The sequence below is a fragment of the Varanus komodoensis genome, unplaced genomic scaffold, assembly GCF_004798865.1.
Source record: "Varanus komodoensis strain SLA01 unplaced genomic scaffold, ASM479886v1 scaffold28, whole genome shotgun sequence".
In the NCBI taxonomy this organism is placed as follows: domain Eukaryota; kingdom Metazoa; phylum Chordata; class Lepidosauria; order Squamata; family Varanidae; genus Varanus; species Varanus komodoensis.
The window spans coordinates 7,147,674-7,164,367 of NW_025335727.1; the positions used below are offsets into that span (position 1 = coordinate 7,147,674).

The window sequence follows — 16,694 nt, forward strand, 5'->3', positions numbered from 1 at the left end:
GAAGAGAATGATGGTCTAATGTGACCATTCTTTATTCAGGTGAGCTGATGGCTTTTGCAGTGATGCTTCACTTCCCACCACCAGCTATCTCTCTTGCACCTTAAAAAAAAAATGAAAAAGGGGATAATAGGGCCAACACCATATTATTTTGAAGGTTTTTTGAGAAGGTGTCAAGAAGAAAAAAATGAAAATGTCAAAAAATGGGCTGATATACTGTATTACTTACAGGCGGTTTGGTTGAGGGAAAACTGACCAAGTGATTTACTGAAGGCATTTACAGGAAAGCCTTTAGATTACAGGGAAGATGAAAAATAAATGGAAATCTATTTCATGTTTACTTTAGTGCAACCATTTAAGAGTGGCAAGAGGGAAGCATCACCAGGTGACAGCTTTACTATTCATAGACAAAGTTTGACTTGCATAGTCTCTTAATTCAAACATGTGTCTGTGTGTCTGGGTGTATTAAATTAATAGATATTTAACACAGGGAAAGAATGAGTGACAGCTATGACAAACATCAACCAATACACTGGAAGCCTGTAATGTTACTCTTTTTGCCCAACACTGGTTCAAGAAGAATTCATGATGCTTTAACCCATTCATTCATTCATTCATTCATTCATTCATTAGATTTATACCCTGACTTTTTCTGTTTTAAAGAACTCAGAGTGGCTTACATCATTCTCTCCTGCTGCTCTCAATCTTATTCCCACAATAACAACTCCGTGAGGTAAGTTGGACTGAGAGTCTGTGACTGGCCCAGAGTCACCCAGTTGGCTCCCTGGCTGAGTGGGGACTAGAACCCAGATCGCTTGACTCCAAGTCCTGTGCTCTTAACCACTACATCCCACTGGCTCTTTCTCCCACCCTCCCTCCATGTGTGTGTGTGCGCGTGTGCACATACATGTGTGCAGGTACATGTGCTACATTCACATATCACCTTCCAACAAAAAGTTATCAATGTGACTTACAAGGTAAAAATACACAATGATTTGTCCGCTTCATTTCTAGGATCTTATGCTGAAGCTTTCTTCTATCTTCCTTGAAAAGGACTTCCCTTGAGCCTTCACAGGTTTCTTTGCACAGCTGTTTTAACCTACAGTTAGCATGTTGAGTCACCTTTGATAAGCTGGAAAGGAGTTGGCCTGCAGCCAGATGGGCGACCACATGTGGAAGCAGAAAAGAGCATTGGACTCAATGACCTTATAGGCCCCTTCCAACTCTACTTCAGTCTATTCTATTCTATTCTATTCTATTCTATTCTATTCTATTCTATTCTAAATCCCTGCAAAAAAAAAGTGGGCAGAGAGGACCAGCATTAAACCCTCCCACAAAAAAACCTGGCCCCTGTCAAGTCAAGAGAAGCAAGTAGCTACCAGGTTGGTCTTAATGGTGTCAGCACCCAAGGTGTGAACTGCCTTCACAAAGAGCCTTGCTTGATGTCTTTGTTATGATCTATTTATATCCAATTGAATCTTGTCTTTTAATTCATCTGGGTCTTTCAGATTATGACTTTAAAAACCTGGGCTTTTAGTATCTGCTTTTGAAACCTATTATTGCTTATTTATGTTGCTAAATTTTCTTATCTCCTAGTTGAAACTAAAATTATGCTGCATGTTATGGTTTTGGTATTGTACTCTTATTATATTTTATTCTTTAATCTTTGCGGAGCAGCCTGGAAAACAATTTGTAATTTGTAAATATAGTTAACAAACAAACACATATTTAAGAAATGACTAAAGATCCCTCTTAATGAGGCAGTCTCAGGTGTCTAAGGAAAGGAAGTTTCTACATTTAGCAAACAGGATATTCAAATTGTCCCCCATCCCTGAGATGTCAGGGTGCTGCTCTAGAATGGAATGAAACAGCCTGGAAATATTTCTGTGCTGCAGTTGGGTTTTCCATTAAATGAGAGAAAGAAAAAGATGGGTAGCTGTCTATACTCCTGCAGAGAAAAATGAGGACTGAGTTGAGGTCTCCATTCAGTGATACTGTGAGAAGAAGGAAGGCGAGTGAATGAACTGGCAAATGTGTAGTGGTGAAGTGGAAAGGAACTGGGGCCATGGAAAGGATCTACTCTGATTGCTCAAGAGCCTCGTTTGCCTGGCATTGGCATGGCCAACATTATATGTATGGCTTCCTTGGAATGGGCAACTCTTCTGAGACTAAGTATCCTGAGTTGGGTACACGCAAATGTTTTGGTCTACAGCACACATTAGAGCCCAGAAATGAGCCATGCTTTCTGGGCCTTATGGGAGTTGTAGTCTAAAACATCTGGAGAGCAGCTGGTTGCCTACACCTGCTTCAGAATATTTCTATAGTATGAGAGAACATTAGCAGGTCTTTTTGTTGCAATTTATCTTTTACGTTTCTGTATCACCCAATAGCTACTATAATACTAATAATAATCCTTAAAACCAATTCAGTTTAATTCCTAGGGTATCCTCTGATTCCAAGATGCGGCTTCTTTGTTTCTTTAGTAAAAGAAACTGATAGGAGATTAACAGAATTATGAATTATATGGAGAAAGCAGAAGGAAGAAGATCTCTCACTCTCTCATTCACTCTCTCTCTCTCTCTCTCTCTCTCTCAATATCAGAACACAGATCCAGCTGATATAAATAGGTTGGCAATCAGGAGAGTCATTTTAAAATGTTTCTTCACTTAATGGGTGATTGGTTTATGGGATTCACTGCCAGCAGACTTGCCGCTGGAGTTGTCTTTGATGGCTCTAAGAGTGACTAAAACATTAATGAAGGTCAGGTCCATCAACGGGCCTTAGCCATTGTGGTTATAGGGAACCGAGATATTGGCAGGCAAGGTTTGTTTATTTACTGCATTGTTATCTCACTTTTCAGACAATTGACTCCCCAAGTGGCTCACCACAATAAGCAGGCCCTGCCATCACGCTCAAATGACAAGACACACAGGAGGAACGGGAGTAGCAGGAGATGCATATTCCAGAACAAGGCCAGAATAAGGTGACAGGCTAGCTATAAGCAGGCATCATTGCACCTTGAGCCAACCTGGTCCTGTCTTGCTGGTGCTCCTGCCTGAAGAGCAGCAGGGGGCGCCTGTGCCTTTGGCTGTCGCACGGAGCCAGAGCATTCTTCTCCTGTGCTTGCATCTGCAGTCCCAGGCCAATGGCCAGTGTTCTTTCCAGCAGGGAGGGGGAAATGAGCTCTGCGGTCTCAGAGATGCCCCACTTGGCTTGATGCTGTATCTTGGAAACAGCCTTCAAGTGGTCCGAGTACTTGTGTGGTACTTGTGAACCCCTCCTAAGCTAGCCTGCCCTTTTTGCCCCCAGTCCCATTTTCTCCACCTCTCAGGCCTTTGAAATGCTTTGTGGAGCTGGCCTAGTTTTAGGCACTTGAAGCTTTTGCAACATGTACTTGTTCTGAATGTTCACATCCTGGACATTTCCCACACAGCCAGATGGACTTCCATCTGCTCTTGCTTAATGGTTAGCTTTTCTTCTTTACCTCTCATTGCTCTACCCAGATTTTTTTAACCATGTCTCTTGCCTCTTGTTTTCCTGTTTAGCACAGAATGGGTTTATTCTCAAATCGGGATTTCCCAGTAATGAATTTTTCATCAGCCATGGGAATGGGGAAGTGAGTCTCAGCTTCTCCTGGGAGGGTGCAAAGCCTGTTCCCCAACCACAAGGCATCATGGGGGCTTGTCACCATGATCCATGCCCCAAGAAGGCATTACAATAGTACAGCAAGCATCTCTGGGGGTGAGGATTGCTGGGGGGGGGGGCACTTGTAAGTAGAGATGAGCAGACCAACAAAATCCAAGCTCACTGAGATTCTCTGAGATGGAAGACTGAAGACTGTACGGACATAAGACAAAATGGACCCTATTGTAGGCATACCCTCTACATATTAGTCTGCCGTAACCTGTATTCTTTTAGAGAGCTTACAGAGCAATAGTGGCCTTGGTAACCACATTGGCATATCCCATAGATAAGTATACTTAAATGAAACAGAAACAAAGCAAAAAGCATATATGAACTGGGTTCACACAATGCAACAAACAACACTGTATGGTTACCACAATTGCCATTTTTTACCATGAACCAAACAGCAGATGATCAACTGGTTTCTATGGTTTCAGTCCTCCTCACTGAGTCCTCCTGCTGGTGGCATGTATCCCATCAGCCAACATGCCTGAAATTCAAATCCAAGCTGTATCACTGCCCTGCTTACACTGCATGCCTATTCCTCATTGGCCCCCACTTTTCTCATTAGGCAGAAAAAAATAGTATAGGCTGGAAGTCTGGGGAAATTTCTAGAATGGCTGCTGTTTCCTGGGGACTCCATGGTAGTTGCATGCCAGGACTATGGAAAACACAATGGAGAGTTTGGACAACCCAACAAGCCATGGTGGTATTGAAACACCATCAAACATACCATTGTTTCTTATAATGGTTTCTAAAGACCAAACTTACCATGGTGAAATACCACATCTAGGTCCAGACAATGCAACAGAGCAGCAATGGTGAAAAACCACTATGGTTTCTCATGCTGTCTTCCCACAGCCACAGAGCGAGGAGGCAGATCTCTGGGAGGGAAATAGAGCTTACAAGCCATCAATGAATTCTATGGGTCTTTTTCATCCCTTGTTGATGGTCCTTCCCTTTGTATCTTGAAGGTTTTTAAGGAACTAGAGGAAAAGGAGAAATATTTAAGGCTGACTCCAGGTTGCCAAGCTTAAGTTGGGAAGAGCAGAATGAGGGATAGCTCCCACTGCAAAGTCCTAAGTACAAAGGCAATGGTTCAATACAGTTCTCTGGTCCTCTGATGACTTCCATCACAGGTGCAGAAGCTCTTTCAGCTAGAAATTCTCTTTTTACATAACCAGATTCCAGGGGTGGACACAGCAAAAGGCAAAGGGGCAGGACCAACATACCAAAATTAGCAACATGGTTCCACTTTTCTCTGCCTGTCACTAAGCTTTAAAAGAAACATTTCCAACTTTTGGAATGGAGGTGGGAGGATGAGCAAAAGTCAGGAAACCACCAAACAATCCATGGTTGGGGGGAAGGATTTGCCATCTGGAAAATTCCAGAGGACCAATTGGGAGTCTAGAGGGCTGGATTTAAGTGACAGGTCTGAGGTTCAACATCCGTAAATTACGTTTTCCTACACAATAATGCTACTTCAGTTGTTCCAGAGCTGCTATTTATGTAGCTGAAACAGTAGCAGCCACACTTAACATGGAGCTTTGCAGAACTACAAAAGATCTTTTGGCAGAATAACACGGTGGGAAGGGATGAACTCTAGCTTAACTGGAACTGAGTGTGCCCACAAAATAGTTATTGATTGGGGAGACTTTTGTTTCTCTGAGATGAGGCATCGCAGAGAACCAGACACATCCTGGCATCTCCTCCACCATCTAACTTTTCTACCACTACTTCCTCTGTCCTGGTAGGTAAAACAATTCATGAGGAGAACACAGGCAGGCGCTCAGTGGCACTTGTTGTTGCTATGTGCCATCAAGTCATCTCTGACTTCTGGTGACCCTGTGAATGAATGCCCTTCATAGTGGCTTTTTCTTCATAGCTCTGCTTAGCTGTTGTACCCTCAAGGCTGCATCTTCCTTTATGGAATCAATCTACTTCATAGTAAGTGTTCCTCTTCTTCTTCTGCCTTCGTCTTTCCCTAGCATGACTGTCTTTTTCAGTGTGTCTTACCTTGTGCCCAAAGCACAAAACTTCCATTTTGTCATTTTTGCTTCCAGGGAAAAATTCAGGCTTGATTTGATCTAGAACCCAAGTGTTGATCTTTGCGTCATTCCAGGGTATTTCCAGCAGCTGGTTTTGAACACACGGTTGCACTTACAGACCCATAAATCACTATAGAGGTCATTCTGTGCACTCTAATAGGAATAATTAAACAATGCATAAATAATGGAATAAGCAATCAAATCTTTTGTGTATTGCTGACCCTGGGAATTTTTAATCGGGCACAGCAACATTTGAATAGTACATTTTCCTTACCTCTTATAAGCAGGAATAGAATTGACATTCTCCTGAGATGCTGTTATATTTGTGACAATGGATGGATGGATGGATGGATGGATGGATGGATGGATGGATGGATGGAATTGTTTCTTGAAGGCTGCATACCTCTTCTCTCTGGTTGAGGAGCATACATGTTTTCTGAGGAAAACCAAAGCAATAAAAGTAATCATTCTTCTCAGCAATCGACCCTTGTTTGCTGTCCCTTTGAAGCGCAACTCTGTCCTTTTGCCTTCCATTACACATGAACTTCACGGTATAAAACTCCTGTTCGTCGATGCCTGTGGAACCACACTGCCAAGCCTTAAATGTGGTCAGGGCTTGCTTGGAACAATCACCAGGAGAAATGCTGAAACTATCAAGGAAATAAACATAGTTTACAGTTCTCTGCATTTAGTAAGTGAGATACCAAGTTATTAGGAAATGCTATGGTGTTCTTCCAGTGAGGCGGGAGGGAGAAACAGAGAGAGAGAAAGAGCAGATCTTCCTAAGAGTAGGATGGGATTGGTCTGACAATGGGAAAACCTGAAAACTAATTTGTTGAGATTTTGCTAGAACTCTCTCAGAAGGGTCTGCGTGTGCAAGTGTGTGTGCACACCTATCAGAACACATCATGCTCTAAGGGGGAAAATGGGTGGCTAACTACCAGCAAATAATTGATCCCCCCCTCCAGTGCTATTGCTTAGCTGTGGTACAGCCAATAACCTGGTGGGGGGGAAATCGATATAGCTATTATCAACTGTTGGCTACAGTTTGCAAAAGCAATCATCGCCGTTAAAATCTTTTGTGACAGTCTCAGTGATCATCCGGCTTGTTAACGTGTTAACGTTCTGGGCAAGTTCATCCTAGAAATGCCAAAGAAAAAATACATTTGGACACCATGGGATTGCTTTATCCGATCTTTAGTTTTCAACAAAAGGTTTGTCGGTTACTAGAGGCTACTGTGAACCTGTGCTAAGTAGAATTGACCAGGATCTGTCAAAAGGAAAATACTGGGAACCAGCAGTCACATTATTACCTCTGTTTGTTTATTTGAATGCATAGTTTCTCCCATACCCAAGCTTGGGATGGGCAGAGGAATCAAAAATGGCCAATGTTATCCATTTTATAGATGTGTCCTTTCATGTTTGTTCGATAGTTGCTGTATGGTGTATCCGGAATATTGTCCACTCATGAGAATGGATGTCTTCGTTTCCACATATCTAAACTTCAAACCTCTTGGAGGATTTTCTTAAAATATGCTCAGCAAAATATAATTCTGTTCAATAATTATGGGTGTAATCTTACCAGAATGTATGTAACGCTTCAGACTCAGAGACATGTGAGCATCCAGTGCAGAGCAGAAGTAATCATTGCCTCCTGTTCTCCTATTTGCTATTTTTGCCAGGTATTTGGTGTTCCCCCCATTGAACTGTAACATTTTGGAGTGGGAGGGAAGGAGGCTGGAACCGTGTCAAGATGTCTTGTATCCTGGTCTCCTCAGTCCTGATCTCAGAAAGCAGCCAGTGTGGTCCTTTCTGTGCTGGCTGTGAGGGGAAAGGGTGGGGATGGTCACAAGGATTGTGAGAAGTTTCCCTGGAATCCATCCCTCTAGCATTGGCAGACTGTCTCTCATGTCTGCCCTCTCTTAGAAATTCAAGAGCTGAGCCAAGAAGTCCACAAATATTCATGGAATGGAGGTTGCACAGCTGGCAGCTTTCTTCCACCTCAAGGATGCTGCACATGACACAGAAGAGGGATGCTGCTTGTGTGGCAGTCATGCAGGGTTCAATCGCTGGCAAGGGCCACAAGAACATTAGGCACATGCTCCAGGAACTTGAACTCATGCCCATGGCAAGACAGACCACAGTCCAGGGAGCCAAGCCCAGGGAATCTGACAGAGTCCAGTCCCTAAAATGGACTTTTCATGCATCTCTAGATGACACCCCATTCCTGCCTCCAAGACCTCCAAGTCTCCAAACTTTGATTGGAGAAATTGTATGGCCTTTCAGATGCTATCTTGAGGCCATAGGATTAGTCCCTAAAAAGATAGCAGTCCTTGTATCAAAAGTTTAAGTATCATAAGGTCTTAGCCGTGCAAGCTGGGACTAATGAGAACTGGAGTCCAAAATATCTGAAGAACACCAAGTTAGGAAGAGAAGATGGATCTATGAAGGCTCTTTTCCATGTTGCAGAGGGTTCTGAAGCATGTCCTATTGCACATCACCTGTTCACAGAGCATTTGGTGCAGCCTTGAGAACCCGCACGAATGCAAAGTGTGCCCCAGGAGGCAGAAAACTCATTACTTGTCCTCCGTTACTGGATTTCTCGGAGCCGAGCAAGGCATGGCATTAAATGGATCTGAGCGTTAAAGATGCACATTGTTAAATACAAAGAATGTTTGTGAATTGGGGGTGGAGGATCATTATCAGTATTGCAGAAGGTGAGATAGGGAGCTTAACTCTCTCCCCCCACTCCCAGCACCACCACCACGATCATTGTGGTCCTGAGGAGAATCATGTATCCAAAACCACAATTGGCACCGGGAGGATCCCTTGCAATACAAGTCACAATTTTGGAGGAGTGCTTTTAGTCAGCAAGGGAGAACAGACTAAGGTCCCTGTCTCCCCTTTCTTTCTGCTGAAATCCCAAGAATTATCAACTCCCCCTGCCCTCCTCAGGGGTTGCTATTTGCATTTTTGTGTCCACATTAAATGCAAAGACATATTCAAAATCATGTTTAGTTTAGCCTTGCTTATTCAGGGCACAATCCTTTGCATGTTTACACAGAAAACAGTCCTACAATTCCCAGGATGGTTCGTGGGGAATGCTAGGAGTTGTATGAGCTTTTTCTGTCTAAATATGAGTAGGATTGGGCCCTTTATTTTTTATTTGGTTAATTTGAAGATTTTAAAGCCACTTTTCATCTGCAAGATCCCAGTGTTGTCTGTGGTATAGACAACATCAAAAACAAGTTGAATGTAAAACCATGCAATTGTGCATTTAGAAACCCAATTAAACAAGAATAACTCTTCAACCTGCTAGCCAAACAACAGTCAATTCCATTTCAAAGTAATTCGGGATATAATTCTGTCCTTTCCAAAAGAGCTCTGCAGTGTTGGAAGCATTTGAAATGGCCTAAGATCTTCTAGTAGACATCCAGAAGTGCAGGAGGAATGATGGAGGGAATCCTTGCCTCTCCAACCTCCTTTTTTCTCTCTCCTTGGATGTGCTTTTGAACATGTCTAACGACGATGCAGGGACAGAGATGGGGATGCAATCTAGAAGGCTTCAATATAGTATGGATCTTCAGCAACTCCCCATCCTCCTCCTTTCTTTCCATTCCATCTTCTTCTGAAGCTGGAGCTCCACATTCAGGTGAAGAAGCTAGCACAGTGCTTTCTGCAGCAGCTGTGAGGGGTGGGATGGAGGGAATCCTTATTCTGATTCGTTCCTTCAAATTCCTAGGAGCATCTATAGCCTTAGCAGAAAGAATCCAAATTATCCAATGATTCCTGGGATACTCTGTTAGGGATCATGGGGACATTCCCTTCAATTTAAAAATCAATGAATACAATACTGGAATTGTAAAATATTGCTAAAATATTTGGGCAAAAAAAAAAAAAAACATTTTCACAGGGCACCAAAAAGAAATTGAAGTGGGTGCCAACCATCTCTTCTTTGGAAAGGCATTCTAGAGTCAGGATGCCACTATAAAGAATGTCCTGTATCTTGTGAGTGCATAATGTTTTTCTTTCACTGATGGAGAAAGGTCTCCTTGGAAGATCTTCATGTATAGGCACAACACTATGAAAGGACACTGAAATTCTGTTTCTGGGTCCCAAGCCATTTAGGGCCATTAAAGGCAACAACCTGCACCTGAACTGGAGTCCATAATGAATAAGGAGCCCATATTATTCTTTAAAAATTGATATAATATGATCCTACCTTCAGTGAGGACCTCCTAATATGTTTCCAAAAAATCCAAGCCCACCTTCAAATTCACTTGACAGCCACCAATTTGCAACTGTCAAACATTCAAATCTTCTTACTCTGGCTCTTGTTCCAGTTATAATCTTACAACAGTAACAAATAGATAGTTTGTTCATGGGCCTCTGCAGAAAAGTTTACTTCCACCATAGTGTGAAATGGAAGCCCCAATCCTTTCCAAAGGATCTCAAACAGGTGTGGGACTCACCTATTGAGAGATAATTACAAGGTCTGTCAGTAACACAACACCCCCCCATTCCAGCTGGTTCTAGCAATAGTTCTGGGCTTGCTTTTGTGCTGTTGATTTTTGCATGCATAATATATGCTTGTTATCACAATCCAGAAATGCAGATGACAGATAACAAAAGATATTATTACAATTATGTGTAGCGTCTTGCTGATTTTTATATTCTCACTCAATGCTGTCGAACATATGCTCACAGGGGGTTTAACCGCAGCTTCTCTAATAGGAGACACTATGGATGAAATTACATTTATGACATCGCTTTAATAGACATTTTAATAATGCCTGTTTGTCAATCTCAGCTGTCAACAAAGTAGATGCTAGGATGATTCATTGTTGGATATTGGGAGAAACACAATAACCATGGAACTGGTAGGAAGAAGGTGCATTTACAATCTGCAAGTTATCCAGCAGTAGGTGTCAAATGATCTTACAAGAATTGATCACTTTAGGGCCTTGACCTCCATATTCACTTCTTCTTTTTCTTTAATCAAGGAGCATCATCCTGAACCCTGCCTACTTCCTTAACCACCTTCGCCAAGCCACCGTGTTCCGATGCTTAGAGAGATATTCTGAGGCAGCAAGGTAGGGTCTGCAGATAGCCATTATTTCTTTGTGGCATAAATGAATGTTCCTCTCTTTTTTCCTATTAGCTCTCATTTCCTAAGGAATACTTCGGAGGGTGGTTGAAGTAGCAACATGCTTATTTAGGGATTCGTGAGTAAGGTGGCCTCCTACACATTGCTAAAAAGGAGGAAATGTATCATCAAAAAAAAAAAAAAAGAGTGGCAATATGTTTTACAGTTGCATCTGCACATCTATATGTATATTTACATAAAGTGTATGCGTGTAGAGCAAATTTAGAAATAAGTTATTGCTGCAATAGAAATGCAAGTTATCCCACCATAGCAGAAAACACTGACATGGTCCTTCTCAGTCCACTGTCCAGGACCTAAGTGCTGATGGTTGACTCCCAGCCCCTGTTCTCCCCTTATGGTTTTTTCTTACTATTATCAATATATAAATCAGACTTGGACTGGGCAGCCCATAAAAGGGGCCACCTCCAACAGGCCAACCTGTTGTGTCAAAATAAGGGACTGTCCTGTCCTACCCTCTCCATGACCTCCCTGCTCTCCAACCTCATGTGCTTGTACAAGCTGTTCACCACTAATCTCCCAGCCCCAGCAGAAAATAGCAAAGGCCAGTTATGCCAAGCACAACACATGCACAAGTGTTGCCTACTCTTGTCCCTGCACTTGGCAGTCACCACACAGGAGAAGAGCAGCAACACCATTGGGCTCTTCACACCCGTTACTCAACACCTCAAATGCGGCTTAAGGGGGCAAAGTGTGGCAGACACTGGGGCACTGGCCCATGACAAGGCAGGAAGGGGCATCTTGAGCTTGGGCTTCTCATGAGCAGCTCAACAGAATGAGACTCACCCCATAACTGCCAAAGAGCCCTTCTCTGCCAGGATCAGCAGTGGAAAGTGTCTGACAGCTGTGCCCACGTGCCACTGGGGCACTTTGGGGCTCCAGAGGCACCTGGAAGGGTAGTTTTCATCCCCACGTCCTCCTCTGATCCCTGTAGTGCTCCAGGTGTCCCTGGAATACCAGTGGTAGGATTAAGTGGGGAAGAGGAAGAAGGAAGTACTGCAGGACACCCGAGTCCCTGATCTTTTGTTAGAACCAGTGGGGGACCCAGCCTAATGTTAAAGTATCCTGAAAGTCTGTTAAAGCCTTCTATCCAAAGTCTGGAATTAGCACTCCCTGAGAGTAAGTCCCATTGGACTCAATGGGGCTTCCCTTTGAACAGACACATATTCGATTGCACTATAAAGGTTGTAATATAACAAAATATGGCTGACCGTTGTTGGAAACAGAAGGCTAAGTTAGGCATGATACACAGGGCTTATATATAATTAAGACAATCTGGGAATCATTACAGGTCAGTGAAAATATGGGGTGCAAAAGAGCATCTCATCCCATACCAAAGTCTGTGAGGATAAACTGAAAGATTCAGGCATGTTCTCAAGCCTTGAGAACCCTGAAGGGAGACATGATTGCACTCCCCAAATGCTTGCTGTGTGGTCATGGACAGGAGGGCTGAGACCACTTCTCAGTCAAGCCAGTTCAGGGCTGGAATAACAGGCTCCGGTTACAGGAAGCCAAATTACGGCTGGACATCAGGAACGACTGGGTGACCAGCTGGGACCAATTGCCCAGCAAGCTCGTGGGGGCCCCTCACTAGAAGCATTCAAGGTGAGACTGGACAGCCATCTCTTAGGGAAGCTTTGACCTGGAGTCCTGCACTGAGCAGAAGGTTGGACCCAACGGCCTTCTGGGCCACTTCCAGCTCTATCGTGCTACAATTCCTTGACACTGTTTTGCCCCTGGCAAAAGAAATAAACATGCAGCATAAGAGATTCAGACTGGATTTGTTTAGATGGTGGCAAAGAGATGGATGAGGTATTAGGAAAGGGACTCAGACTGTGACAGAAAGGCCAGAGATCACCCCAAGTGAGATGAAGCCCCGTAGAAGTTGGTGAGCAAATTACAGTGAGGAGTTATGCTAGAATTATGGTAGGAATAACATGCCCATAAAGAGGGAACATTCAGGTTAATGTGGTGACTGTAAATCTTTAATGAACCGACAGTGGTGTCCAGAAATATCTGCCTTTGAAATTAGGAGTCAAGGTCTGTTCTTAGATATACAAGTGGAGACACTCATAAATTTGTGGATGGTTCTTTGGTATATAATACCTTCTCTGCATCCATTCCCCCGTCTTTCTCCCGCATGACTCCACTCACACTGACACAATATTCACATATGCATAGAGGGGTGATTCTAGGACAGAAATGTTCCACTCACAGAAGGGACCGTCACCCAGTTGATGGAGCTCCCCTAACCCACCAGCACACCCCACAGCTCATTCCCTTTGGCAGCCCTTTCTCTGCAGCTTTTTCAGGGGATTCATGGGACTACCTTGAGGAAGAGAGGCCTGGACACCTAAATCTGGAGTCAGCCTACACGACTCACAGATTCAGATAATTGACTATCATTTCAACAGTGTGTCCAATTGCTTGCTCTGCTGAAACCTTTCTTACCAACAGTACATAGTTCATAAAATCTATTTCTTACAAATTTGGAAGCTGGAGGTGCAGAAATATAGGCAATCCTCCAAAATTGTCTGCAGTGCATTGTTCTTTGCGTGTTAGCTTGATTGCTAAGTAAACCTTGTCTGTATCTTTTCAAGCCTCTCTTCAGAACCATGAAGACTAGAACATGGTTTATTTTTTTAAAAAAATGATATTTGAGAAACCTGTTCGTACCATCAGATTAACTGTGGGAATGGTGATATACCGCAAATTATTGTCTATTGACCTTCTTCCCCACTCCAGTCCAATCAGGCAATGTGTGAAGAAGCCAACTTTTCAGGGTGTCACGTTCCAATTCGTCCCACCCTGAAGTTTCCTAACTGAAGATAAAAAATCCAAAGCACGTCACACCATAAACTTCCAAATCTGCCTAAAACTGTGAACCAGCATGGTCACTTTCTGTGTTTGATATGGACATTGGACAGCTTTGCCGCTGATTCAGTCAGTGACTTTCAGGTCCTCCTCATCTCTCACGCACCCCATTCTGTTGTAACAGTAGATTGTGGGACCCAGTGCAATTAGGAATCCTGTAAAAGTCAACTTCATAGATTCCTGAGTCCTGCTTGGGATGTTTTCTTATAAAACACTATCACACACAGTTTGCTTTGCAAGAGGTGGTCTGTGGTCCTGAAAGTTCTTGCTTAGCTTCTTTTCTTGTGACATTCTGTTTCATTGTGCCATCCAAAAGACATTTGATCCAGGCAGACAGTGATGAATGCATGGCATACCTAGTTACGTGACATTAGGATGGCTTCATCTGTGAATGGATTTTAACAAAATTAGACAACTCCATGAAGTACACAATGTTCTGTGTCAAATAATCATGATAAATGGAAAAACACATAAAGGGTAAAGTTGCTTAGATTCAGAATGAACAGGACTCCACATCTGGATCCATTTCAGTCCAGTTTCAGGCCTGGTTTTGGGACAGAAACTGCCTTGGCCACTCTGTGGGATGACCTTTCCTAGGACAAAGCAACAGCATCCAGGTTGGTTCTTCTGGATCTTTCAGTGGCTTTCGATACCATCAACCATGGTATCCCTCTGGATAAGCTGGTTGGGTTGGGAGTTGGAGGCACTGCTCTGCAGTGGTTCCTCTCCTACCTGACCGGCTGATTCCAGATGGTGGTGGTGGGGAATAGCACCTTGGCCCCAAGGCCTCTTTATCATGGCTTGCCACAGGGGTCCATCCTATCCCCCAAGCTGTTCAATATCTACATGAATCCATTGGGAGATGTCATCTGGAGGTTTGGGCTGAAGGGTCATCAATACACTTAGCTCTACCTCTCATTTACATTTGATTCAGGTGAGGCAGGGTAAATTCTGAACCAGTGCCTGAGCAGGATGATGGACTGGATGAGGGGTTAATAAATTTAAACATAATCCAGATGTGCTGTTGGTGGGTGGAACCTTGGTCCAGAAGGGAGAATATCCACCTTGTCCTGGATGGGGCTGCACTCCCCCTAAAGGACAGAGTGTAGAGTTTGGGGGTGCTCCTGGACCCAGAGTTGTCCCTGGAATGCCAGGTGTTATCTGCGGGCAGAAGCACCTTTTATCAACTACAGCTGATATATCAGCTGCATCCCTATGCGGATGGGCAGAACCATGCTCTGGTAACATCCCATTTGGACTACTGTAATGCACTTTAAGTGGGGCTGCCCTTGAAAATGGTCCAGAAACTTCAGGTGGTACAAAATAGGGCAGCCTATCTGTTAACATGAACAGACCCACATAAATGTACAAACCCTGTACTTTACCAACTGCATTGGTCCAGGCTCTCTTGAAGGAGCTCCCATTGACCTCTAAGCCCTAAACAGCTTAGAGCATGGCTATCTAAAGGAAGGCCTCCTTCCGTTTACACCTACCCAGACCTTAAGAACATCTAGGGAGGTCTGTCTCCATGAGCCACCTTTCAAACTAAGGAGGAGGTGCCATCTCAGATGTGAAACCAGCTCCCCAGGGAGGTGTGCCTGGCACTGACTAGATATACATTTTGGCACCAGGTTAAAACTTTTTTTATTTTATTCCTGTTATTTTAATTGTTGAATAGAAGGTTTCAATTTTTTTTTTATTCAGATGATTGGCTTGCTGTGGATTAGTTGTTTATTGTGTTGTATATTATCATTATTTATCTGTTAATTGTTGTTTATGATACTCAATGTTTCATTTTTATTGTTGATATGTTAATTGGTATTATGTTTTACTTTGATTTAAATGATTGCACACCATTCTGAGAGTGTTTGTTAAAGAACAATATATAAAAGCTTTAAATAAAAATAAATCTAAGTAAAAGAAAATTCTATTCAGAGTTAGCCTTCCTGCAAATGCTGCAGGGGAAACAGTGATGATTAGCGTTATGCCATGCTCGTGAACATGCCAAAGATTATCTGATTGTCCTCCTCTGTAGACAGAATGATAGGCTAGATCAACCTTTGGCCTCATTCAGCAAGCCAGTTCTTATAATCTTTACCAGACCCAAACACAGAGCACAAACCGATCATTTACCACCTAAGTATCTGTATACAGGCTTCATTTGGGCCTCTGTTTAAAGCCCACAAACCTTCTAATTTTGTTTCTATTTATTTTTATGTGGGTCTTGGCTTTGTGTGTGATAATTAGGGTACTGTCATCTTTCTGCTCATCACAAAAACAAAAACAAAACTTGCTCCTTTGACTTAAAGGCATCAGCATATTCTGTGTTAAGCTTTACAGCTCTTCTTTCTCCCTTCTGCCAGAACACTGGGATTGAATGATAATAATCAACACCTTGCCTTGAGCCTGGAAATGGTCGGGTAGCCAGTGCTGCACCCAGGCAGCCACAGACAACGGTCCAGGGGTGATGTTTTAGATTAACTGAAATGCTCTGTCTTTTCAAGCATAACCCTAACCCTAACCCTCATTACTAGAGGTTATTAAGGCAAGAATTATCATAGCCAGGTCAGTGGCCATTGTCACTGTTTTCTTCTCCTCCTTCTCCTCCTTCTCCTCAAGTTTGGCCTAGACAAATGAACTTGTATATGCCTGGCCCCTGAAGGCTGGAAAGTCACAGTGAGACAAGCCTTGGAGATGATGCTTGGCTGACAAGAGAAGAAACTGCATTGAGGATCACAGAAATAAGCAAGCCACTTTCCCTCATGGAGAGACAAGGCAAGGGAGACCTCAGGGAGATAAACTAATAGCAGTCCTCTCCTATAAAAGCCTACATAGATATGGAATCAAAAGGCTGTAGCCTGTGTTAGTACTACTTAGAGCAGACCATTTGAAATTAATGAGAGGTTACAAACTGGCATCTAGACTAA

The 16,694-nt window shown here is 43.1% G+C and overlaps 1 protein-coding gene across 1 annotated transcript in view; it reads left to right on the plus strand.

Moving 5' to 3' along the window:
- The window catches only part of SPATA16 (spermatogenesis associated 16), a 155,626-nt gene that overhangs the window by 57,906 nt on the left and 81,026 nt on the right, over positions 1-16,694 (plus strand). The window contains exon 3 of the mRNA XM_044434583.1: positions 10,733-10,822. Coding sequence (XP_044290518.1) covers positions 10,733-10,822 — 90 coding nt within the window. The remainder of the gene's footprint in view (positions 1-10,732; positions 10,823-16,694) is intronic.